The sequence below is a fragment of the Gouania willdenowi genome, chromosome 5 (genome assembly GCF_900634775.1).
Source record: "Gouania willdenowi chromosome 5, fGouWil2.1, whole genome shotgun sequence".
In the NCBI taxonomy this organism is placed as follows: domain Eukaryota; kingdom Metazoa; phylum Chordata; class Actinopteri; order Blenniiformes; family Gobiesocidae; genus Gouania; species Gouania willdenowi.
In genome coordinates this window covers 39,603,378-39,630,981 of record NC_041048.1, presented here as the reverse complement: position 1 = coordinate 39,630,981, position 27,604 = coordinate 39,603,378, and the positions used below count along the sequence as shown (strand labels likewise).

General features: G+C 42.2%; 1 protein-coding gene across 3 annotated transcripts; it reads right to left on the bottom strand.

Annotated features, from left to right (window-relative positions):
• Positions 1 to 8,724: 8,724 nt before the first annotated feature.
• mbd1b (methyl-CpG binding domain protein 1b) lies at positions 8,725 to 26,682 on the bottom strand. Of its 3 annotated transcripts, none has more exons than XM_028447709.1 (17): positions 26,549 to 26,682; positions 25,131 to 25,597; positions 22,420 to 22,563; positions 20,758 to 20,899; positions 20,414 to 20,685; positions 18,428 to 18,510; positions 18,304 to 18,347; positions 18,079 to 18,219; positions 17,887 to 17,967; positions 17,785 to 17,805; positions 17,615 to 17,707; positions 14,576 to 14,737; positions 14,321 to 14,500; positions 12,609 to 12,689; positions 12,435 to 12,515; positions 9,688 to 9,783; positions 8,725 to 9,610 (listed from the first exon to the last, which is right to left on the bottom strand). In XM_028447709.1, exons 2-17 carry the CDS (start codon positions 25,484 to 25,486, stop codon positions 9,137 to 9,139), a joined length of 2,451 nt encoding a protein of 816 aa, XP_028303510.1. In that variant the 5' UTR covers positions 25,487 to 25,597; positions 26,549 to 26,682; the 3' UTR covers positions 8,725 to 9,136. The 3 variants fall into 3 exon arrangements, with proteins under 3 accessions (XP_028303510.1, XP_028303511.1, XP_028303512.1); XM_028447710.1 differs by having other exon boundaries at positions 25,131 to 25,612; positions 26,549 to 26,668; XM_028447711.1 differs by lacking the exon at positions 14,576 to 14,737.
• Positions 26,683 to 27,604: the final 922 nt, after the last annotated feature.

The following is a 27,604-nucleotide window of genomic DNA, read 5'->3' as shown; positions in this document are numbered from 1 at the left end:
GGGCCGACCCTGAGGGTTAGGTCACAGGCTGGGCCGACTCTGAGGGTGGGTTCGCAGGCTGGGCCGACTCTGAGGGTTAGGTCGCAGGCTGGGCCATCCCTGAGGGTTGGGTCGCAGGCTGGGCCGACTCTGAGGGTTGGGTCACAGGCTGGGCCGACTCTAAGGGTTAGGTCACAGGCTGGGCCGACTCTGAGGGTTAGGTCACAGGCTGGGCCGACTCTGAGGGTGGGTACGCAGGCTGGGCCGACTCTGAGGGTTAGGTGGCAGGCTGGGCCGTCCCTGAGGGTTAGGTCGCAGGCTGGGCCGACTCTGAGGGTGGGTTCGCAGGCTGGGCCGACTCTGAGGGTTAGGTAGCAGGCTGGGCTGACTCTGAGGGTTGGGTCACAGGCTGGGCCGACTCTAAGGGTTAGGTCACAGGCTGGGCCGACTGTGAGGGTTAGGTCACAGGCTGGGCCGACTGTGAGGGTTAGGTCACAGGCTGGGCCGACCCTGAGGGTGGGTTCGCAGGCTGGGCCGACTCTGAGGGTTGGGTCACAGGCTGGGCCGACTCTAAGGGTTAGGTCACAGGCTGGGCCGACTCTGAGGGTTAGGTCACAGGCTGGGCCGACCCTGAGGGTGGGTTCGCAGGCTGGGCCGACTCTGAGGGTTGGGTCACAGGCTGGGCCGACTCTAAGGGTTAAGTCACAGGCTGGGCCATCCCTGAGTGTTGGGTCGCAGGCTGGGCCGACTCTGAGGGTTGGGTCGCAGGCTGGGCCGACTCTAAGGGTTAGGTCGCAGGCTGGGCCGATCCTGAGTGTTAGGTCGCAGGCTGGGCCGACCCTTAGGGTTGGGTCGCAGGCTGGGCCGTCCCTGAGGGTTGGGTCGCAGGCTGGGCCGACTCTGAGGGTTGGGTCACAGGCTGGGCCGACCCTGAGGGTGGGTTCGCAGGCTGGGCCGACTCTGAGGGTTAGGTCACAGGCTGGGCCGACCCTGAGGGTGGGTTCGCAGGCTGGGCCGACTCTGAGGGTTAGGTAGCAGGCTGGGCCGTCCCTGAGGGTTAGGTCGCAGGCTGGGCCGACTCTGAGGGTGGTTTCGCAGGCTGGGCCGATCCTAAGTGTTAGGTCGCAGGCTGGGCCGATCCTGAGGGTTGGGTCGCAGGCTGGGCCGACTCTGAGGGTTAGGTCACAGGCTGGGCCGACTCTGAGGGTTAGGTCACAGGCTGGGCCGACCCTGAGGGTGGGTTCGCAGGCTGGGCCGACTCTGAGGGTTGGGTCACAGGCTGGGCCGACTCTAAGGGTTAGGTCACAGGCTGGGCCGACTCTAAGGGTTAGGTCACAGGCTGGGCCATCCCTGAGGGTTGGGTCGCAGGCTGGGCCGACTCTGAGGGTTGGGTCGCAGGCTGGGCCGACTCTAAGGGTTAGGTCGCAGGCTGGGCCGATCTTGAGTGTTAGGTCGCAGGCTGGGCCGACCCTTAGGGTTGGGTCGCAGGCTGGGCCGTCCCTGAGGGTTGGGTCGCAGGCTGGGCCGACTCTGAGGGTTGGGTCACAGGCTGGGCCGACCCTGAGGGTGGGTTCGCAGGCTGGGCCGACTCTGAGGGTTAGGTCGCAGGCTGGGCCGACTCTGAGGGTGGGTTCGCAGGCTGGGCCGACTCTGAGGGTGGGTACGCAGGCTGGGCCGACTCTGAGGGTTAGGTAGCAGGCTGGGCCGTCCCTGAGGGTTAGGTCGCAGGCTGGGCCGACTCTGAGGGTTAGGTAGCAGGCTGGGCCGTCCCTGAGGGTTAGGTCGCAGGCTGGGCCGTCCCTGAGGGTGGGTTCGCAGGCTGGGCCGATCCTGAGGGTTAGGTCCCAGGCTGGGCCGACTCTGAGGGTGGGTTCGCAGGCTGGGCCGATCCTGAGTGTTAGGTCGCAGGCTGGGCCGACCCTTAGGGTTGGGTCGCAGGCTGGGCCGACTCTGAGGGTGGGTTCGCAGGCTGGGCCGATCCTAAGTGTTAGGTCGCAGGCTGGGCCGATCCTGAGGGTTGGGTCGCAGGCTGGGCCGACTTTGAGGGTGGGTTCGCAGGCTGGGCCGATCCTGAGGGTTAGGTCACAGGCTGGGCCATCCCTGACGGTTGGATCGCAGGCTGGGCCGACTCTGAGGGTTAGGTCGCAGGCTGGGCCGACTCTGAGGGTTGGGTCGCAGGCTGGGCCGACTTTAAGGGTTAGGTCACAGGCTGGGCCGACCCTTAGGGTTGGGTCGCAGGCTGGGACGATCTTGAGTGTTAGGTCGCAGGCTGGGCCGTCCCTGAGGGTTAGGTCACAGGCTGGGCCGACTTTGAGGGTGGGTTCGCAGGCTGGGCCGACTCTGAGGGTTAGGTCACAGGCTGGGCCGACCCTGAGGGTGGGTTCGCAGGCTGGGCCGACTCTGAGGGTTAGGTCACAGGCTGGGCCGACCCTGAGGGTGGGTTCGCAGGCTGGGCCGACTCTGAGGGTTGGGTCACAGGCTGGGCCGACTCTGAGGGTTAGGTCACAGGCTGGGCCGACCCTGAGGGTGGGTTCGCAGGCTGGGCCGACTCTAAGGGTTAGGTCGCAGGCTGGGCCGATCTTGAGTGTTAGGTCGCAGGCTGGGCCGACCCTTAGGGTTGGGTCGCAGGCTGGGCCGTCCCTGAGGGTTGGGTCGCAGGCTGGGCCGACTCTGAGGGTTGGGTCACAGGCTGGGCCGACCCTGAGGGTGGGTTCGCAGGCTGGGCCGACTCTGAGGGTTAGGTCACAGGCTGGGCCGACTTTGAGGGTGGGTTCGCAGGCTGGGCCGATCCTGAGGGTTAGGTCACAGGCTGGGCCATCCCTGACGGTTGGGTCGCAGGCTGGGCCGACTCTGAGGGTTAGGTCGCAGGCTGGGCCGACTCTGAGGGTTGGGTCGCAGGCTGGGCCGACTTTAAGGGTTAGGTCACAGGCTGGGCCGACCCTTAGGGTTGGGTCGCAGGCTGGGCCGTCCCTGAGGGTTAGGTCGCAGGCTGGGCCGTCCCTGAGGGTTGGGTCGCAGGCTGGGACGATCCTGAGTGTTAGGTCGCAGGCTGGGCCGTCACTGAGGGTTAGGTCACAGGCTGGGCCAACTTTGAGGGTGGGTTCGCAGGCTGGGACGATCCTGAGGGTTGGGTCGCAGGCTGGGCCGTCCCTGAGGGTGGGTTCGCAGGCTGGGCCGACTCTGAGGGTGGGTTCGCAGGCTGGGCCGACTCTGAGGGTTGGGTCGCAGGCTGGGCCATCCCTGAGGGTTGGGTCGCAGGCTGGGCTGACTCTGAGGGTTGGGTCACAGGCTGGGAAGACTCTGAGGGTTAGGTCACAGGCTGGGCCGACTCTGAGGGTTAGGTCACAGGCTGGGCCGACCCTGAGGGTTAGGTCACAGGCTGGGCCGACTCTGAGGGTGGGTTCGCAGGCTGGGCCGACTCTGAGGGTTAGGTCACAGTTTGGGCCATCCCTGAGGGTTGGGTCGCAGGCTGGGCCGACTCTGAGGGTTGGGTCACAGGCTGGGCCGACTCTAAGGGTTAGGTCACAGGCTGGGCCGACTCTGAGGGTTAGGTCACAGGCTGGGCCGACTCTGAGGGTGGGTACGCAGGCTGGGCCGACTCTGAGGGCTAGGTGGCAGGCTGGGCCGTCCCTGAGGGTTAGGTCGCAGGCTTGGCCGACTCTGAGGGTGGGTTCGCAGGCTGGGCCGACTCTGAGGGTTAGGTAGCAGGCTGGGCTGACTCTGAGGGTGGGTTCGCAGGCTGGGCCGACTCTGAGGGTGGGTTCGCAGGCTGGGCCGACTCTGAGGGTGGGTTCGCAGGCTGGGCCGACTCTGAGGGTTAGGTCGCAGGCTGGGCCGACTCTGAGGGTTGGGTCACAGGCTGGGCCGACTCTGAAGGTGGGTTCGCAGGCTGGGCCGATCCTGAGTGTTGGGTCGCAGGCTGGGCCGACCCTTAGGGTTGGGTCGCAGGCTGGGCCGTCCCTGAGGGTTGGGTCGCAGGCTGGGCCGACTCTGAGGGTTGGGTCACAGGCTGGGCCGACTCTGAGGGTTAGGTCACAGGCTGGGCCGACTCTGAGGGTTAGGTCACAGGCTGGGCCGACCCTGAGGGTGGGTTCGCAGGCTGGGCCGACTCTGAGGGTTAGGTAGCAGGCTGGGCCGTCCCTGAGGGTTAGGTCGCAGGCTGGGCCGACCCTGAGGGTAGGGTCGCAAGCTGGGCCAACTTTGAGGGTTGGGTCGCAGGCTGGGCCGATCCTGAGGGTTGGGTCGCAGGCTGGGCCGACCCTGAGGGTTGGGTCGCAGGCTGGGCCAACTCTGAGTGTTAGGTCGCAGGCTGGGCCGACTCTGAGGGTTTGGTATCAGGCTGGGCCGATCCTGAGTGTTAGGTCGCAGGCTGGGCCGACCCTTAGGGTTGGGTCGCAGGCTGGGCCAACTCTGAGTGTTAGGTCGCAGGCTGGGCCGACTCTGAGGGTTTGGTATCAGGCTGGGCTGATCCTGAGGGTTAGGTCGCAGGCTGGGCCGACTCTGAGGGTGCGTTCGCAGGCTGGGCCGACTCTGAGGGTGGGTTCGCAGGCTGGGCCGACCCTTAGGGTTCGGTAGCAGGCTGGGCCGACCCTTAGGGTTCGGTAGCAGGCTGGGCCTGCGTGTTAGGTCGCCAGCTGGGCCGACTCTGAGGGTGGGGTCGCAGGCTGGGCCGACCCTGAGGGTTTTATTAATGCCTGTAAAGTGTCAGACAGGAACGCCAGCCTCTACCAATAGAGGAGGAGGAGGAGGAGAAAGAAAGAAGAGCACCAGTATCCACTACAGAGTCCCACAGTCAGCCCCAGGAGGAGACATCAGCAGAGGAAAAAAAAGACCATTAACCAAAACAATGTAAGCAAAACCTCTCATTCACACAGAAAGACACTGAAAACGTTTTAATTATGCCTGTAAATTTTCGGACAGGAACGCCAGCGTCCACTGATGGAGGAGAAGAAAGATAAAGGACAGGAGCAAACAAACATCAGCACAGGACGAAGATGAAGAAAGACTTTCAACAATCAATCAATCAATCACTCAAAAACAATGTAAGCAAAACCTCTCGTTTACACAGAAAAACACTGAACACATGTTTCATGTAAAAATAGATGTTAATTACTGTTCTAATGCCTGTAAAACGTCTTGTGTGTGATTGCAGATTGACTTCAGAGGAGAATCAGACTGTTCCAAATGTTCATCACCACAGCACAGAATGAGACAGCAGCAGCAGTAGTAGTAGTGTTTACACTGACTGCTTTCATTTAAACTATTTATATATTTATATAAAAATAAATCATATGAAATCAAACTTGGTGAAATGCTTAATAAACTCACTTTCTTTTAGAATCTGAACTCATCTTAATCCCTGAGATTTTTCTTCATCAGTTCACACGGATATTATTTATATAATATGAGATTTAAAATTATTTTTGTGACAGAAATATTAATTTTATCTGAGGTTTTAATATTGAAAACAGAGTGATTTAACATTATAATTCTTTAGTGGCTTTTATAATGGTTTTATGGTGATTGTTGATGTCTGAACACTAAAATATTTATTTTTTGCTTAACTTGAGCCAAATAATATTTTAATTTTACGCTGCAGGTCTGACATAGACATCATCACACATGAAATGGTCTACAGATGAATGCACACGTACGTGTGTAGTTAGTTAAGGTGTTTAAAGCATAATTAGCTGTGAGTGAGACTCAAATAAAACAATATCAAATTGCTGTGTAAATATGACTTTTTAGGAGACTCTGAAATTACTTTATTGAAGTCTATTTTCTGCCCTATGTGGCGTAATTTCCCAAGTGTTTCATAGTCCTGTTTATTTTATTATGTAATGTATAATATTTGTATTATATGTATATACAGTATATATGTATATATAGTATTTTATAATTTAATTATTTCAATTATTTCTTTTTGTTTCCATCATAATATTCATGCAAACTTTGTCTGTCGCTTTTTTTCTGAAATATGTGATAAACCACGTCATTGTACGTGTTCTTTTAAACCAGAATGAAAATGTTACTGAAGATAGCCAGATTATGGTAAAAACTATAATAAATACAGTATAAATTTAAAAAAAAAAACATTATAAAAAGTATATTATTTTATTATTTTTTTTAAAAAAAGTAAAATTAATATTTAAAAAAAATTTAATAAAAGTAAACATTGCTTTTTTTAAAAAAAAAAAAAAAAAAAACCAGGGGTTTAAAACAGATTTTAGTGCCAAATGCTTAACAATTTCATTTGAAAACATTATTGTGCTTTAGTTTGCACTTCAACATATAAATGATATATTACAGAATGGAATATTATTGTATAGAGTCATTTAATTTGTGAATTTAAAGGGACTGAGAAATCTGCAAGAATAATGTTGAAACTTACACAATGATTCTCTTTTTCTCTGTCATTTTTACCTTTCTATTACGGGCTGATTTTATTGCTCTAAATTAGGAGCATTAAACTCTTTTTAGTTCAGCAGCCAAATACAGAGCAGTTCATTCTCAAGTGGGCCACGGATTTTATGCAGGAAAACAAGTAATTTCAACATTAATGTGCCCTAGTTTGCACTTTGTATACATTTAAAAGGGCTATATGTAGAATTATTGTGAATTTTCAACTTTTAAATATGTCCGAAATACCTAAAATAAAAAATTGAGTGTTAAGAAACATGTCCTTAGCCTTCATGCCATATGTGATTTTTTAGATTACATAGTTATATATACATTCATAAATATTGCCGGTGAAGTGAAAAATAATCCTAACACTGAAAGTCTCCTACAAGCGCATGCGCACTAATAGCGTAGTAAATATTTACACGTTTGCGTATAATATTTTGCCAACTTAAATTTTCCTACTATGATAAATCCTAATTCTAATTCTAAAAATTAAAGCAAAGATTTTTACCTTTTTTCAACATGATGTAGGAAACTTTTACGGTTTATTCTACGCTACACCGACCCAACCAACATGTAGTACCTTTTTTCCACCGCTAGGGTGAGTATAAACTCATTTACAGCAGAGCAGTCCCCCGAACTAAATTTTCTCAGCTTCTGCTGGGAGCAGGGTCACTTACTGGTCCACTTAGAGGTGAAGGACTTTAAGATGTCATATTCTGAAATAACTATACACTTGTATTCGTCCCGTTGACGGTTTGAGGGTAGAGGATTCTTCTTCCCCTTTTTCATTTTCGGCAGACTAGACGCCTTAAAGGCGTTATTGCCCCCTAGTGGTGGTGGCAGAAATTGCTTGCAAATTTTATGGCTCCTTTAATACAAAATATGTAAGAAACTGAGTATATATAAGCAGTAAGTGGTATATATCAGTCCATACAGGATCTTCACTCTACATTTCCTAAATTTTGTGACCAATTTCTATTTAATGAAGGGAAAATTTAATAATTTGAGGACAATTGATGTTTTTTTTAAACTGTTTAACATTAAGAATGACTGCAATCATGTGATATAAGCACCGGGAAAACAGTCAGCCCCTGCAAATATTGAGTTTCATTTACACAACTAGTACAGTGCCCATCAGAAGTCTGAATTCATACAGTATAGCAGGAGATTACGTAGAGTTGTCAATTATGGCCAAATGAGTATGTTTAAAGGTTGGATGTACAAAGACGTGTACATACTTTATTCTCTGTAATATTATTAAGGGGTATATTTGCGGGTGCAAAGTGAAATAGTGTGTGCAATTTCCCTGGCTTAATTCTATGGGACATGGCCATGATAAATTAATAGTTTGCATCAATGTTCGCTGGACGTAAGCAAATAGTTAATAAATGTCATGTCCTAAGACCCTCCTTCAGGAAGGAAAAACTCAAAAAACCCAGTGGGAAAATTAATTACACACAAACATGTCATGTACAGTCAAGGTACGCATTACGTTATAAACACGTGGTGAAAATATCAGCGTTTATAATGCTGTGTTCGTGGAGAAATGTGTATGTTTACAAGGACTTTGTGGGCATGTGTTCACAGTACAGAGCCAGAGACGCCCCTCCCCCCTCTCATGTCCAGTCTAACCCACATTCAAAATAAAATTTAAATAAACGTATTGCAACACCAAATAAGTCCGAAATAATGGATGGACACACTCGGGCAATGTGCAAACTATTCAAAAAGTTTCAGCTTGATCAGACACCGCGTCAGGAGATACGCGTCATTTTTACATTTCTCTTACGGGCCAATTTGAATGCTATTAAGAGCTGGATTTGGCCCCCGGGCCTCGAGTTTGACACATGCGGATTAAAGCTGTTGTGCGTCCTCTTCCACCACGCTTTGTCAATAATTTGTAGGTGATTTTTTTTAAGAGTTTACAAAAAAACAAGATCACACTACACGTATAAAACAGAAGAGCAAAAATGTAAATAAATAAAAATAAAGAAAATACAGGATTGGAAAAAGAAAACGTTTACCGTGACGTCACTTCACCTGTCAAATCTTTATATATTTATTTAGCAGGAACATTATACATTAATATAATACTTTAGCACCTAAAAATGTTGAGGAATAAATGCAGAATTCACATTAAAATTGATCATTAAATGCCTGAAGATGAAACCTGAGCCTTCAACATGTTAAAGTCTTAGTAAAAATCTCATTTCTCTGAAGAAGAGTTCAGTGTAAATGTTTAAAAATGCAATAAAAACTCTAAATTGCATCCAGGCTCATCATCTCTGACAGAAACTACTGATGATGGCTTTTATTGCTAAATAGAAAAGTGCAAGAATGTTCAAATATTCTTTTATTTTAGGAGTTGAGAAATAATGTTTGGGACAAATAATCACTTGAATATTTTTCAACAAAAACATTAAATGTAGGAATAGAATTAATTCTCCTGTAAAAAATTGATGGTACACAAAAAAGACAAACTCTTGCTCTTTAACTTAAAACACCTGGAATTCAACACCTAACAGTCATTGTGTGTGTGTGGAAAAGCCCTCGATACCAAAATAGAAGCCCCCCGCATTAAAAAAACACGGTGCGGGAATGCCTTTGGTGATTTTCCACATCCTCCGTCTAACATTTATACAAATCCAGAGGTAAGTGCGTTAAGAGTCGTTTGTTTTTTTTTTTTCCAAATATCACCAAATGACAAACGGCAACACTGCAAAAACAATCAATTGTTGCGTTTGAGTGGAAGTTATAGTTCCTGGAGTTGTTTGCAGTGAGAACACACGCCTACGTCCTTCTCCACCAGGAAGTCACATATGGGCGCCCGCTCCAGCACGATGGGCTCTCTGCTTAATGACGGTTCTTTTGGGGGAACCCCCTGGCACACGATGAACTGCTCCAGCCCCAGCAGCAGGGTGACCACGTCTGTCACTGTGCTCAGCAGGGCGGGGTTGCTGTCGTACAGTGGGTGGGTGGGCATCAGCGGCTGCTTCTGCACCGTCACCTGGTAGCTGAAGCCCGGGTCGATCAGCACCATGGTGTCGCTCATGTTGGACTGCTTAGAGCACTGGATGAGCTGCAGCTGAGGGCCCTCCACCAGGATGGCGTACCACATGATGGGGAGCACACTGGCACGGAGGGAGTGGAGCAGCTTCATCAGCTGGTTCTCTACGTCTGAGCCGCTGGCAGCAGGGATGTCAGCGTAACTGAACACATTAGTTATCTACAAGAAATAAAAGAAGCCAACAATGATATTTGAACATCAAACAGAATGGGAAAAAAATAAGTCATCGTTCGTACCATGGGCAGCTCGTCTTCATCACTGTTCCTATCAACTTGCTTTGGATCAGCAATGTGTGTGAGAGAATTCCCAGTTTCTGGTCTGCTCAGCGGCATCTGAATGAAGTAATAGAGAAGTCAAAATAACAGTTACTGTGCAGCAGGGTTGGGCTCAATTACACTTTTCACTTGTAATTAGGTTTCCAATTATCCATGCTCAATTACCATAATTTTTACAATTACAATTCAATTGCAGTTATTTTTCCCCTGAAACTGGGGCTGGGCGACATGAACCAAAACTCATATCTCAATATTTTTTCTCAAAATGACGGTGGGTACAAAATACCCCAGCTTGTGAGGCAGATAGCAAAATAATAGGTGACATGTAGGAGGTAGCAGCGCACCTTTGGATGAGAGATCATCCATGCTCCCATGCTCAGCAGAGCTAAGAGGGAGAGAGGAAAGGCGTTTACGAGACAGAAAATGGCGCTACGTACAGGGTTGACGTTCCCAGCAGCGCACACTCCGGCCAGAGCAAGTGTGGAATTCATGGATAATGTGGCGATTATGAGATAAAACCATAAAAAACGGGGCAAGCAGTGACACTCTGTATGTCCGGGAGGAAGAGGAAGTTATGTGTGTACAGACTGACGGGAGAGAAAGTTGGAGGAACGCCAAAATACAGAAAGAATTACATTCAACTCTGACCCAGACAGATAAATAATAATTTTTCCATCAAAAGCCCGGTCTGTGTTTTTTTTTTTTGTTTTATATAAGGAAACGATGTTCAGATGCTAGAGTTGTCACTAAAGCAAAAAAAAAAAAAATAGCTTTAAAGTCACTGACAGGGTTTTTTTTAGAAAAAGGCTTTTTTCTCAGCTTTTTGCTCTGAAACTGAAGATTTGTGTAAAACTTGCTCTATTCAACGGCTGATTACAAAAGAACGAAATGAGCCAGAAACAAATTTTCAGAATCTGGTGTCAGATTTCAGATAGTCATAGTAGAAAATATTCTGTGGGTCTTTAAAATCAGTCAAAATGCTCAAAAACGGCTGGAACTGAGGGGGGTAGAAAATCTGAGAATGGCTGGCACTGAATGAGTTAAAGACCTTTGGCATATTCAGCACGTGTGGGGTGTTTTATGTTGTTATCTCACAGTAAACAGTTCCATGTTACACTACAGTGAATATGTTCTTTTCATCTAACCAGTTCATAAAAATATTGTATTTACTTGAGGGCACATAAATAACCTTTCTTTATCTTTTTAGGCCGGGCTACCAGACTCAAAACGCCATTCACTTTGTTCTTCTTCTTGTTGTTGTGTTCATTAGTTAAAACCACTACTACTGTTATTCATGAACATATCGGGCTGAAATTTGGTAGTTATTATCTATGGATAGGTACGCATTAACGCTCGGATCCCGAGCGTTAAGTCGATTTCTCATTTATTTGCGAGTCAAATATGATGACAGTTGGTGGTGTAACTCATTGGCACAAACCAATCAATAAATGGGGCACATTACCCCGTACGTGTCACAGGGGCACCATTTTTCAAATGACTACTCCTTCGTCAGTTCTCGTCAGATCGGAATGCAGTTTGGTATGAATACTCTGTGAATGAATATGATGAGACACTCGAAACCCTTTATTTTTTTTTATTTATTTTTTTTTTTAAATGAGGCCCGGGGCCCACCCCCCATTTCTGGTCATTTCCAAATTTATTCAACTTTATTTATATAGCACAAATTACAACAAAGTCATGTCAAAGCACTTAACAAAATATAAAGTCCATAGTAAGAAAGAAAGAACCCAAAAAGATCCACATGAACAAGCATTTAGTGACAGTGGGAAGAAAAAAACTCTCCTTTTATATAGGAAGAAATCTCCAGCAGAACCAGGGGCCCCCCCGGGGTTCCCATTTTTTTACTTGGTGGAACCGAGTCATTTGACTGAATTCTCGGGAATGTGGTACATGCTATTGGGCGCAGAGACGTTCCGCAGGCCTGGCTGTAGTTCATTCGAACTTGTTTAAAAACTATTGGAAATTAAACAGGTCTTCTTGTACGTGTCAACCAGGGTTGGCGTCAATTACATTTTAAAATTACAATGATGTTTTCAGTTATTCATGTTCAATTACAATTGTAGTGACTGACATCTTTCCCAATTACAATTATAATTACTATTGTTTTTCATCCCCTGAAAGTCAATTACGTTCTCAATTAATTACAAATACTGAGTCTAAATTACCATTTCAAACTGTTATTTTCTCTTGTGTTAGCATCTCTAATGTTAACGGGTCAGTTTTGACCCACGTCTTAAATCAGCTGCAAAATACATTAAAACTAATTATCTATCATCTAATTTGGTTCTCATTTAATAATTAATTACATGTGTGGAAGACATAGAACTGTAACATGGTTTACCAGTTTAACCTTTAATTAAATTAAATTCCCAAGCCAATTACAAAAGTCAATTTTCTGAACTCAATTACAATTGAGTTATGATTACAACAGCACCAGAAGTGAACACTGGGTTTAGTGTTCAGAGCAGTGTTTGGTGAACAGAGCAGTCTTGGATTCAAAGGTAAACAAGCCTTCAGCGTGTGAGTCTGCTGCTGTTCAGTGCTCTCAGTGTTATGTATGTTGCTGATAGCGCTAGTCAAAACAAAGCAGAGCTTCCTGAGACAGAGACCTTGGTTTGTTAGAAGATCTGTGGCATGAAATAAACAGAGCAACTGAGAACAGAGGAACCCGATAGTGGACTTCTTACCTGGGGGGATTGATGGATGCTGATGGGAGGCACTCGCTCAGAGAGTCCGTTCCGTATGACCAAAGTGGCATGATTGAAATGCTGACAATAAAATAAAAGGACATTGGCTCGTTTAAATTGGAAGCTAACATCTAAAGGTAGAGCACACTAATGAAAGACAAAGAGTTTCCATGCCTGCATAGACGACTTTGTATTTTTCAAGTTGATGTCAAAGTGTCGCTTACTGCCTTCGTTGTTTTCAAAGCTCCATTTCAACTGAAAAAAAAAAAAAATGGGTAGAAACAATGGCCCTCATTTATCAACCATTCGTACCTTCAGATCTGAGCGTACAACGTGCGTTTGACCAAATTCATGCAAGTTTCTTACATATACCCTTACATTTGTGATTTTCATAACCCAGCACCCTGGACGCAGGACTTTTAATTCATGATTCATGATGATATTGATAATTAATGTTTTAAAAACAAATACATATTAAAATTCATAGAGAAGAATTAAAAACCCCTTAAAAATCTACTTTTTTCAAATTTAGTCTGTGAATTATTCTTACTAGCAACTCTTTTCTTTGTTGAATCTTTCTTAAAGAGAATGTTTATTTAATTTAGTTGAATTCAGTAATCTTGTGAATGTTAAGATTTATTATATTATTGGGGAAATGTTTAGAAAGAATTAGTGTTTTCCTTCAGTTGCAGCCGCCAGATATTTGTTTGGACCAGCAGAGGGCGCTGGTAACCCAGTTTTCAGTTGGGATGCAGTTATTCTGTGCAGTGAAGAAGAGATGCCATGCGCTAGCAGACAGAGCTAGTAGAAAAACATGACTTTTACAGATATTCACGTAATATTACAGATATTCCTTTGGCACTAAAGGGGTAAGGAATCATTTATGAACATGTTTAAGAGTAGAAGATGGCCAGAAAGAGAGTAGTAGGCGATTCCGCCTGCTGCCTATGCTTCTGGACATCCCTGGACATACATTCAGAACAGATCAAAACGAATCATTAGGATGAATTAAACAAAATAAAATTAATTTTAAAAAGCCCACGTTATTACTGATACCCCTTTTATTTGTTTTCCTTACACATAATACCTTATAACCCCACAAATACTCTGCTACCGAGCAGGAGCACACGCGCCTATGCTCTGTCTTTGGAGAATGAGTTGCTGAACAGAGAAAAGAGGACCTCATTCATGCTTTTAAATGTAAATAGTTCCTTAAACTTTTACAAATGTGCTGCAGTAATCAGTAATGTGATGAATTATCTGTGAAATGAGCTGATGGCATAATAAACGCAGAAAATGAACAACATTTAGTCATTTTTAAGGCTTTTTTTTTTTTTTTTAAAGTGTTTCAATCATTTATTTCTTTTAATGTGATATGTATTGCTTAAAGTGTACAGACTGAGGTCAATATAAACGTCATATCCGTGTGTCTCCAGGATTTCTGCTATGAAGTTGTTCACACGGGGGGGCAGACGGCACCTATTCGGTAGCTGATTCTCTTCCACAGAGCGTTTAAATGTGCTCTTTTATGTCCAGTTTTCACACGTTCAGAAAGCATACATTTGTTTTGCTCCACCTCAGATGTAAGGACGCCAATTTTCATCTTGGAAAAGCTTCTTTTCTCATTTGACCTCAGTGGGCGGGGCCTCAAAAACAGGAGAGCGTAACATGTTAATGACAATCGAATTCAGCGACCTGATGATTTGTACACTGGGATTGGTCAGATATTATTGTTTCATAAATCACATGTTGGTCCTGTCATACGACCAAATGTGAACTCAGATTTACGCCCGTTTTTACGCAAGGTTGATAAATGAGGGCCAGTGTGTGTGCATAGACAACAATGTTAAAATGACTGACAGAAAACAACAGATGGTGACACTCACGGGTTGCGTATGACTATAGTCATCGTCTTCTTCATCGTGAGATTCCCCTGACGGTCCTTTGGTTTTCTTCATGTTGGATTTGCGACTGTACGTATAGTGAATTTTGGGCCTTCCCGGCTTCTTCGGGGGTTCCGGGACATAATCGCCTTGATGTTCAAACTGGAATGGCAGCAGATGTCTCTGCCAGGCACAAACAGACCCACATTAGACACCTTTAGCCTTTAGATAACCACAGAAAGATGAATTAAATCTAACCATTGCCTGTCTCTGACACTGACGCAGGCGACACTTCTGCCTCTTCTTGTTGATGCCTCCAAACTTGGGTTTGTCTATACAAAAATCACAGGTGCCGCAGTCTCTCCTACACAGACAGGCCTGGCATTCTCCACAAGAGCGCCGCTTACGTTTTTTATGCCACTGAAAGCAAAAATAATCACCCGTCAAGTGCAAATAATAATAATATGGGACTTATAACTAAAGGAAATCCTTTGTTTTTCACTCCTTTAGGAACTACTTCTGTGGAAAAAAAGGTTTTCAATGTTGTCTACTCAATTATCTGAATGCAGTCCAAAGATTAAATCAGAGCTGCTAAATTAAAAACAAACACCTCATTCATGTGCATTCACATTATGAGTGTAGAAAAGGTAGAAAAAAGAAACAGAACTTAATAGAAAGTGTCAGACAACTTAATAATGCAAACTGCATCTGAAAAAGAACCTTAAAAAAACAAGGAGCAGTGTTTCCCAACCTTTCCTGTCATACGTCTGCTTTCTCTTCCTCACGGTTCTACCACCAAACATCATCATCTTCAGAGACGCAACTTGTAAAATTCCTATGTATTTTATATCCAGGACTACAATCAGTTCAATATTTGGTAGATTGATAACATTCAACATGTTAAAGATTTTGTAAGAAAACAATAAGGTCACATCATTATTATGCTGTTTAAAGTTAAGTGGTGGAAAAATTGGTGGACACCAAGTTTATAATAGTTTTGGATTTTACCATTCATTTTATCTCTTATTTCCCTTTGACTTGTATTTTTTTTAAATCAGTCAGTTTTCAAAGCAGATTTGCTAGTTTTTATTTTTTAAATGCTGAGTTTTAGTTTAGTTTGAGTGTTAGCTTTAAGGTTTTTTGTAAATTGGGTTATTAGTACAGGTGGAGATCATGTAGAACATGAGAAATTTGTTCAAAATAAATATGTTTCTAAAAATTAAAAAAAATTCTGACGCAATGTTTTAAAAATAATATTTTTTATGTTAACAAATAAGATTTTTTCTTACATTCCCACATGCAGTTATGGGTCAGTGAAAATCGTAAAAATAAAATGTATTTTTTCAGATTTCCAGAGCGTGTCACCCAAGAACCAACAATGCATATGCTGTAAGTGACTAATCATTAGTGATGTGAACAGTCTATGTTCATAGCTCAAAGCTGATCAAATTACAGTGAGCTGAGACATATGCTACATTGTTTACTGAAGGCCCAAACATGTTCCAGACCCAAACACACACTCACTTTTTTCTAATTTTGAGGGACTGACATGTCCACCAGTTAGGATGTACAGTATAGCATAAACAAAAAGATTGGGAAAAGATTAGGAACCACTGCTTTAGAGCATCCAAAAGTAACAATAACAGAGAAAACATGAATTCAGTTATTCAGATATCTCAGTCCCTACAAATACACAAATTCAATGAACTTCTACAATACCTGCAGGGTTCACAGTTTTCCTGTGCTTATATCACATGATGACAGTCAATTTAAATCTCTAATTATTGAAAAATTTCCACAAATCAAGTAAAAAATAGTCCCAAAATGAAGTTAAATTTAAGCAAAGATCCTGCAGGAACCGATGTCTGTCATGTATTGCTTGGATAAATGTTAATGCCCTGTTACAGCCCGATATATAATAATGATCCGAAATGTAACAAGACCCTAATTATTAGATATTAAAAAAATTTAATAAAACCCAAAATGTAATAACTGGTCAATAATGTAACAAAATGCTGAGCCCAAAACATAAAAACTTTTTGACTATATATATATATACATACATACATACATATATAGACACATAAACTTTTTCATATATATGTATTAAAATTACCAAAAATGTCATGGTTCTCCAAAAGGCTTTAATAATAATATATATACTAGTACAGTGCCCGTCGGAAGTATGCATTCATGTGGGAGCTTAAGTAGGGTTAATTATGGCCAAATGAGTATGTGTTTGAAGGTTGGATGTACAAAGAGGTGTACATACTCTGTACTCTGTAGTGTTATAAAGGGGTTTATTTGCGGGTGCAAAATAAAACAGCGTGTGCGACTTCCCTGGTTTAATTCTATGGGACATGAACATAATAAATGTGTTTGTTTTTTTTTTTTACTCACTTTTATATTTTTTTGTTTGCTGTATCTTTCTGTAATGTATGTTTTTTGGAGTTATTATGTGTATTTGAGTATCTTTCTGTTGTGTTTTTGTGCATTTTTTGTATAATTATAGTTTTTTGTTGCCATTGTAGTGTGATTCTGGAGACATTTTGTGTAATTTTGTTAATTTTTGTTATTTTGTGTATTTTTTGTATAAATATTTACTTTTGTGTATTTTTAATAATTTTCATATTTTTGTTGTATTTCTCTGTAATGTATGTTTTTTAGGAGTAATACGTATTTTTTTATCTTTCAATTGTCTTTTTGTGCAATTTTTGTGTTTTATTTTACTCATTTAGTATATTTTTATTTTTTATTATAAATAAATAAATACCTTGTGTATGTGTTCCCGTGAAATGTTTGAGACGCTGAAAACCAAAGTCCATAGACATTGTAGATCAATCAGAAAAGTAACAAAACTGCACAAAACAAAACGTAAAGCTCCAAACTACATGAGTGAGTAAGTAAATTAAAGTATTATGTACAATTTAATGTATTCTTGCTCTAGTTTTTTTTAATTTTCCTGTAATTTTATACATTTACTTTGGGGCCCGCATAAAATTAAACCTAGGGCCGCATATGGCCCCCGAGCCGCCAGTTGCCAATATCTGCTGAATGAATCACAACCACAGCTATCTTATCCCTCTACCTTAGATCTAATACAAAAACACTGACCATATAAACTGGGGCGGAGCTTCAGACGAGCCAATAGTACAGTTTTCCCTCAAGTCTGCGTTAATATCGTGACTTGCCTTTTAACTGTACATCTCTACCTTTCTCCCTGAGTCGGACACGACGCCTGCAGCACTGTGCGACATCTGTCAGAGGACCAAAAAGTTCAAAAGGATTAAAACTCACATCATCATCATCATCAGTCGTCATCTCATCATCATCGTCCAGGTCGATATTGACGGTCACGTTCTCTGCGTCACTGTTTTTCAGAGTTGTGAGCTGTGCAGAAAAGACGTGGTCAGCATTCCCGCCAAAAGAAAGGCTGCGTGGGCTGAATTTAATATTAAAAAGTCTACCTGTGAGTCTGTGTTCTCGCTCTGTCAAACCAACAGGACAGTAAAAATCATTATTTGCACAAAAAGTTGTGTGTTCGCTTCAAGCATGTGGGGTTTTATTACCTTCACACTGGTGCTGTCGTCAAAAACGTCAGGAAGGCTGCTGATTGGATCGGTCTGAGGAAGATCTTCACTGCTGGGATCCTTGTGACAGAACACGCACGCACGCACACGGAAATACAATGCACAGTGCGGTGAGGAAAAAAAAAAAAAAACACCTGATCATCAGGTGGAGACACGCCACTGTCTGCTCACCCTGCGTATGGGAATCTTGCATTTCCGTTTCTGACAAATTCGTTTCCGAGGCTCTTCACTCTGTGATTCATTGGTACAGTTGTGACACTGACCACAGTTGATGTTGTTGCGACACGACACACACTCGCCACACGGTAACCACTGCAGTGATGAAAAGGAGGAGCTACAGTTTGTTAGAAAAACTAAAAACACTGAACTGTTAAAGCTGCACGAGTCTTTCCTCACCTTCCTGAAGCGGATCATTGGATGCTCTTTAGCCTTCGACAAATCTGGAATGAAACAGGTTTAGGAGATGAGAATCATTTGCAGGACAAATCCTGTGCACGGACGGATGCCGAGTCGGACGTACCCCAGCAGGAGGGACAGCAGGGCTTTTTTCTCTGTTTGTCGTACCACGTTCCATTGAAGGTGATCCCACACCTGGAACAGACCCTAAAGAGACGCACACAATCACAATCCACTCATCAGCCCCACTGTATGAGTGTCTGCTTCGTAATAGCAACGGAGCTGATACGTTTGCTTTAAAGTCAACGTGTCAATTCCCCCCGCATATGATATTTCACCACGTGATTATCGTATCGATCAAAAAAAATTCCAAATCAATTTTTGTTTTAATCATGTTTAACGAAGAAAAAAAAAACATTTAATTGTCCCAACATCTGCATAGCACGTAAAACACCCGGTCACTAGGTGTCAGTGAACCACATCAGCCCTCGTTAAACTACCTCACCCCTCAATGCATTTTAGTTTGGAAGTTGATTGCACTTTATTTTCAGAAAACATACTGGGGTCGCCTGAAATTTCTGGAAAATTAAAACAGATTTTTGAAATTTTTAATTATTATTCTTTTTTTTTTTTAATTAAAACAACACAATCTTAAACAACTGTATTTCTATACTTTTACTGTGTGAAATATAAATCTAGTTCAATTAAAATGCATATATATATATATCTGAGCTCAAACATGATCAACAACAAATTCTAGAAAAAAATTGTCAGAAATTTTTGATGTCAAAATGGGATCATGGTCTAAAAAATGTTGGGAACCACTGCACTAAATACTGTTTCTTTCCACTTAGTTACAAAATGAGATTCTTTAAAATGTGTGTTATTACTCATTCTTTCCATTATTATATTCTATAGTTGTTTAAATTATTTTCTAAGCTAAATGTTGTTGTCGGACAAAAAAGTTTGAGAACTACTGAAATAGACGGTGCGCAGCTAAAAAAGTTTAAACAACTCATGCACACCTGGAAGTCCCTTTAGTGTCCAAGTGTGCAACAATTATTACGATGGTACAGATTAAAAAAGGAAAAAAACTACAGAAAAGCTTTTCTGTAGTTTTTTCACACCGTAGGCCAGTGTATTTCTCAACATGGGCAACTTTTGAGAGAGAGAGAGAGGAAAATTAACAAATTAAATTGTTAAAATAATGGCGTTATGTTTATTTTTTATTTAAAAATTATAATTATAAATAATATTATTAACTTACAAAACGACAACAAAAACACACAAAATGACACACAATAAGAGAGAAAAATACTATTTATTACCAGCAACACACAGAACGACAACAAAGACACGTTAAATGAGAAAAATACACATGATTATGACAAAATACAGAAAAATAACAGAGAAACACAAAAATGACGTAAGAAACAACCAAAGAACACCACGTGGTGAAATAGAATTTAAAAAAACACAGAAACTGGTTAAAAGATGTAAATCAGAGTCCAAAAACGGCCAGAATAACAACAACAAAATACACAAAATGATAGAAATGATCGGACAAAGGGGGTACTTGGATTCAGAAATATGAGAAAGGGGTCCTTAAGCCAAAAAAGGTTTAAGAACCACTGCCGTAGGGGATCAAAATCACAGTGTAGGGGGTTCCTATGCTATCCAATGTGAACATTTTTAAATCAAAGTTAAAGGCACTCTTTTTTTTCACTGGAAGATTTTTGGCCATGTTGTTTATGATTTAAAATGTTTTTACTGATGATTTAAAATGTTTTTGCTGATGATTTAAAATGCTATTATTTTGAAGCTGTTGAATGTTTTCAGTTGCACTTTTTGATCATGTAAAGCACATTGAGTTGCCTTGTGTATGAAATGCGCTAAACAAAGAAATTTGCCCTGCCTTGCCTATGCTCAACAGCGCAGGCAAAAACCTAGTTCCCTATATTGCGCATTTACGCGTAAATTAGCGAGATCTCCTTCTCCTCGCTGTAACAGATACACATCACAGACAGAGGCGGTGGGGATTGACGAACAGATTACGCAGCAGTTACACATCCAGTGGTAATCTGGTGTTAGTGTAATAAAAAATACTCACAAAGAGTTTTGCTCTGAATCCATGTTTCCATTAATGGAGAGCAGTGGAAGCACCTTGGATGATGAGGGAATGGAGAATGTGGGTTTCTCATCTCCATCGTTGCGGTAAATTCCTTGAGTTGTGCTTCCTGTTTTCGTATTCCAAAAGTCTTTAGACGGGAAGATTCTGGAGCCTTGGTTTGGGGTGAGCCTTTGGTAGGAGTCGGGTGTGTCTCGGTCTCCGTCTTCCTCCTCGGCACTGGAGTCAGATGAAGACAACTCTTTGATCTTTCGCTGGAGAATCAGAGAGAGAAAACGTGAGATTCTATGGAGCTTTAGTTCACACAATGTGTAAAACAAAAATACCTTTGCTCTCTTTCGAACTTTGGTGGGTTGGTTGATGCCGTCGATAAACTTTCCCGACTTGAAATCGAAGCGCGACAAGTCGACTTGTCCCTCCAGCACCGACACCAGCCCCGGTCTGCTCCTCACCCGATCACCCTGTGGACTGGTAACAAGCAGAACCAAGACGGACACTAAAAACAGACTGTTAGCAATCAGTCCTTTACCCTCTAGAGTCCAGTGTAGAACTGGCTGTTTTTGACTGTTTGATTTTACCTTTACATCTCACCATAAAAACAGTTTACAACTTCAGCAGAATGAATTTACAGTTAATTGTTCATTTTGACTGTAAATGGACTTAAAATAACTCTGCAACAAAACGTCATGAGTTGCCATTGAATTTCTGATTGGTTGATGTTGTGCATTTTTCATCTGGGTGCTATGTCATCTTAAATTGGTCATGTGATCAGGACGCAGGGTTAATTTCAGGGCCTCAGTGACTGACCACAGACCAGAGTGACAGAATACATTAGCATTGACAGGTTTAAGAAGCTCTTCTTCTTTCCTTTCCAGTGAAAGTTACACCTTTCTATTACTTGGCAGTCACGATGGAAGTAGCATCCCTTTGTTTCCCATTCTTCTTTTAAAGGTCCAGTATTATGCTGTTTTTCACACATCTCCATTTGTTCTAAGAACCCTAACAATATAGTATTTGAAGTTTAATTTCCCAAATGCCTGTTTTCTGGATTTTTAGCCCTCTAAAAAGTCACTTTCCGGACACTCCTATAAACAGGCTGTATTGGGGCCATCATGCATGTGCATGAGTGGGCGTGTCTGTAGATGCAGACATCACACCACAGCTTTATTACTACAGCCATTTTCTTTTGCCATCTACACACTTGTGTTATTGTTTTCAGCAAAAAAAACCTGCACATTACAATAAAACACATGGCAATTTAAGCGGCTATTGTGATTGTGAGTCTCAGCACTGCTTCAGGGTGTGTGTGTGTGTGTGTGTGTGTGTGTATGTGGCAGCAGCAGAGTCAGTCATCTGTTTTAAACACTCACCGGAGTGTTAAGCTGCTAAGTAAGTCACTTTCTTCTCCTCCTCTTCTAACCACAGGAATAGTCAATGTATGGTGATAATCATTTGCTTTGTCCAACCGCTGCGTCGCATTGGATCACAAAACACTTCAGATCATGTCAAAGGCAATAGGAGGCAGTATAACAACAACTAAAAGTGGAATTGCTCCCTGGGTGCTACACTGTGGCTGCAATAGGGCTGGGCAAAAAAAATGATTTAATCGATTAATCGAATTTGTAGATAAAAATTATTTTTATTTTGCAAATTCGAGTTGATTTTTTTTTTTCTTTTTTTTTTAATTTTTAACTTTTTCAACTTTGGCCCTAAAATGAGGCTAGAGGAATGTATATCACTGTATCAAAACCATTATAAAGTCATTTTTTCATAACAATATAAAACATTTGTCCACCTCAAGCTGCTCAGAGGTCATAGTTCAGACTTGACCAAAAGAAGGCGTGCCAATGGCTTTTTAGATCTAACACAGTGGAACATGAGTGTAAAAGAATAAAATGCTAAATGAGCCAATCTCACGTAGCCAACTATCCAATCCATGTTAGATCGTGGTTGTTCAAGGACTTTCTCCCGTCCTGTGCTACACTTACCTAATATAATACACGTCCGTTTGTCCAATGCTCGAGCCAGAACGTCTCATAACCTCTCTGCGCTTCCAGCCCAATCCAAGGGCGGGCCAGTCCTCCCATCCCTCATCAGGACGGTTTCGTCTACGTGGTCTAGGCTGGAGGCTACTAGCAAAGCAGAGAGGAGAGGAAGAAAAGAAGTGTTATCATCCAAATTATGTACGCACAAAAAGAACATCTGTAAACACAGATCATCATTCAGCAAACTACATTTTAAGAGATAGTTACTGTAAACTGAGCACTCTGAAAGCAATCATGGCAGTCAGTGCCAAAATATAAAAATATTTAGTTATTTAATATATAATTAATTATTATTATTATTATTAGTCAGGAGCTGCTTTAAAGCTGACGAAGGACAAGGAGGGGCTCACGCCAGCACAATGCCATATTTGCAGACTGTCTGTGTGTGTGTGTGAGGCCCGAATATCTCCCTAAGGGGGTGTTTGTTCGACCTGAAACTTTATGAACCGCTTGCACATAGCCTGAGTGTATGCATGCGAGAAAAATATAAAAATGAGTAAAAAAAACAACAAACACATTTATCATGCACTTCCCATAAAATTAAACCAGGGAAATTGCACAAGCTATTTTACTTTGCACCTGCAAATAACCCCCTTAATAACACGACAGAGTATGTACACCTCTTTGTACATCCAACCTTCAAACACATACTCATTTGGCCATAATTGACAACTCTACTTAAACCCCTACTATATGAATACATACTTTCAACGGGCACTTTACTAGTCTATACTGCAAGAAAGATCTGTGTGCGTGTGGAGCAAATATATACCCCAAGTTTGTGCATCTGTTATTTTGGAGTAATTGGTCATTTCCAAATGTTTATTTTAATTTGATTTCGGCATGACGGCACATTCATGTTTGCCCAGAAGTGAAACCTATTCAGTTTTTGACATCAGTGTGTGAGGGGGTGCTAGCACACCATCTATATCTATTTCACTGCACAGCTCCTCACAGTGGCGAGCTAGAGTCACGTGTGCGGCAAGAGCCAATTGCTGCGCACACAGCCAAGCAGACACAGACTGTAAACACACAAGTGAAAGAGAGGAAGATAGCTTAGACCGGAGAGGGGGGAGCGGCGTCTGAGCAGCCGCTCACACTGATAAACTAGCAAAGCTCTCAAGTCTCACTTATTGGGCCTGATGTGAGTCACTGATGTGTGTGCATGTGCGCGGCTAAAGCGCGTTCGTGTGTGTGAGCAACAAAGTAGCGAGTCGCGCACGCACACACACAACAAAAATGTGAAAATGACTCAAAATATTTATACAAAATGACAACATAAATGAACAAAACTACACTAAAAAAAAAAAAAAAAAAGAAATTTTAACTCAAATTTGCAAAATAAAAATTGTTTTTATCTACAAATTTGATAAATTGATTAAATATATTTTTGCCCAGCCCTAGTGCTTTTCAAATGGGGGTACGTGATGGCACTACATGGGATACTTGAGAGAAAAAGTGGAATATTAACAAATAAAGTATGAGTCTTGGTCCCACCCTAGGTGTGAAATGAAAAAAACTATAGAAATCAATCTATTCAGGAGCCAATAAATCAGTGTTTTTCAACATTGGGGTCGCCTGGAATTTCTGAAAAATGTAAATGACTTTTTAATTAAATTAAAAAAACAATAAAATTAAAAACTAGTTCTAGAAAAAAAATGTCTTTGGGGTCGATAAAAATTCTTGATATCAAAATTGATTTAAAAAAGGTTGGGAACCACTGCACTACATAGCGTTTCTTTGCACTTATTTACAAAACTAGTGTAGTGCCCATAGGAAGTATATCTTGCTGTAGAAAAGTGGGAGGTTAAGTAGCTTTTTCATGGATGGTTTAAATGGGAGCTTTAATTCCTCTTTCATTGAGAATAAAAGATAACTCCTCTTTAAACTGACCTTATGAACACTTAATTCCTAATGCAAATTTAATTCAGAATTAAACATCCTGAGTTACCATGACTACCTGTCAACATTGAGCTGTTCTGCAAAGCTGCATTTAAGACACTTTTATTAAATAATTTATGAACGGTATCATTGTAGTCCAAACAAATCTAACATTGCACACCCTTGAACCAAGCAGCAGCCATGTTGAAAGTCTCAGCTCTGTCTGTCCCTGTACCACTAAGATATCTCGCGCTTGCATGCACACATACCTTGCTTTATAGATAGATGAAATTCTATAAAATGTGCTATCAATTGTTCATTCCACCATTATGCTCTATAGTTGTTTTTAAATAGTTTTCTTAGCAAAATGTTGTAGTCGGACAATAGGGGGAGTTGGATTCAGAAATAAGAGAAATGGGGTACTTGAGCTAACGAAGTTTGAGAACCACTGCCTTAGAGGACACAAGGCCAAAATTGACACATTATGCCTGTTTGGCATTTTTAAATCAGCAAATTTAAACCAGAATCATATTTCTGGTAAAACTTCGGTAAGTTAAAAATATTGAGATTTATATTGTTTATCGACATTTTAACAAAAAATATTGAGATATGAGTTTCGGTCCATATCAACCAGCCCTAGATGCATGACAATATATCCAGATACTCTTTTTTGCTGATATTGGACCAATATCTATATATTGATAAGCCTGATTGAGCAGCTTTGTTTTTTCAGTTGTTAAAGACAGAGTGTGTTTTAAGGATAATCAACATACTTCACCAACTTTCTGGATGCCTTCTCGCTGCCAGCCACGCTCTCACTCCTTTCACTTTCCCCAGCCAGACTTTCCCCCATCAAGGCTTCTTCGTCATCATCATCCTCTTCCAGTGGCTCAAACCAGTCAATGGGAGGTTCCGCGGCGATGGTCTTTGCCTCCTCTGGTTTGGCTTCCACTTTGGGCTGGGGGCTGGGGTCCACTTTGGTATCGGTGTCATCAGATGGCTGTGAAGGATCTGGATCAGGTTCAGTTTTCTCTGCAGTGTCGTTGGTCTTTTCCTGGTTGCTCTGATCCACATCCTGCTCCACAGTGTCCGTATCAGGGAGCGGATTCTGGACTTGTTCCTCAGCCATTAGTGAAACGGTCCAGACTAAAGAGTGTTTACGCTGAGTCAGTCATTATGTTTGGTCCTATCTGTGTCACCCCGTCCTCAGCGCCTGATCCCAGTTGCCCAGTGGAATAGACTGGAAAACAAACAACTGTTACACAATAATTATGTTAGCATAATTTTCTTATTAAAGTGTTAAAATGTTGAATCAGTGACTGTTTCCACCGGTGACACCAACAGAAAACATTAAAATAAACTGAAAACTGAAATTAAATGACTTAACATGTGTAAAAACACTTTTTTTAATGTGAAAGTAATGGATTACAAGTACTTAGGTTACTGTAATTGAGGAGCTTTTATGGGTACTTGTACTTTTTTGACTATATTTCTAAATCAGTCATTTTACTTGTACTTAAGTACATTTTAAAGGAAGTAAAGTAATTCATTACATTTCTACAGCCAACCATTACTGAGTAAAATATCATTTTTAGTTTTAAAATGATCAACGGTCATTGTGAAACTACAAAAAAATAGTACTTGATCCTACTTGAATAGGATATATCAGTACTCTTTACACTTGTACTACAAGTCACATAATAGCTGGCACAGCAAAAATGCTAGTTAGCATAGCATCAAAAAACCTATAATTTATAACAATATGTGGCAGACAGCCAGCAAGAACATTTTAAATAAAAAATATTTAAGAAAGACAAATTAACCTACATTTTGATGTCTTTACCGCTTACAAGCAAACAGCGAAGCTAACAGCTAGTCGTCAGATAAAATGGAAACCAGATAAACCGGAACACCGGTGATAGCCTGTCACAGCTGCTAACAACACAGTCAATACTGGGTCGATTTAGACTCTAAAAACATCATTTTTTAAACATATGTACATAGCTGTGTCGGTGTCATATTTAAAATGGTGTTAACCAAAAAGCAAAAAACACAAGCCGCAGGCAGGAGTGGTGTCACCGTTAGCATTTCACCCCGTTCCATGGTTCATTACACTGACAGAAAGCATTAGTTTATCCACAGCTTCACTAAGGATATAGATATAAAAATGTCTGCATTAAATTTAACTCACCAACAGCAACACTCAGGCACAGGGACAGTGGTAATAACACGGAGTGCACACTAGCATTTACGAATTAACTCTTAACACGAACGGCTAACGGATAATATGCATCTGTAGCACAAGCGGAAGTAGTCTGAGCAAAGATGAAACGCACTCAAGAGAGAAATCCCTCTCCCCGTGCAGAACGTGCAGCTAACACATCACACCGTAAAGGGTTTCATTTACATACGCATTTGATAATTAAATACATTGACTTAAAACTTGTCGCACACAATAAACGTGTTATTTATTTTCTTTCTTTTTTTTTCTTCTTTTTTTTACAATTAAATCAACAACGATTTATGAGGATGAAGTTAACTTTCGTTTCCAGCATACGGTGAAAACATGAGAATATTGCGATTTTTAAGGAGGGAATCATCTTAATCCGTCTAGATGTTCTTTGAAAGCGCGTTTCACGCTTTTCCCCTCGTTAGACACACATTAAACACAGTGAAGGCATCTTTAACCCTCCTATCATCCTTGGGGTCAATTTAAGGTCATTAAAAATGTAAATAACAGTGGACTTTTTTTGCCTCATATAACATGACTTTTCCTAATTTAATGGGTACAAATGATTAAGCATAACATTATCATGATGGTATTTTTTCAGTGTGCTGAAAGCATATTGCACACTATGCACACAGCTGCTTTAGCTGTGGGTGACCATACATCCTCACACCTGCAGGTGCAGAGTTGATACAAGACATGGGGGGGTGGGGGGAGTCATTACTCTCATGAGAACTTTCCCACACTATTGGCGTGCGTGTGCGTATGCGTGTGCGTGTGTGGAGAGCAGGGTATTCCAGCAAGAATAAATGTAGACCAGGGGTCACCAACATGGTGCCTGCGAGCCCCAGGTAGCCCTCATGGACCATGTGAGGGGCCTTCAGGAGCTCTAGTCACCAATGAGCTACATCTGAAATCTGATTTACTTTCCAGGACTCAAACTCACAAAGATACATACAGACACCAGAAGTAGTTATTACCAGTGACATGCCGTGAGCACTAGGGTTGGGTAGGATGGGC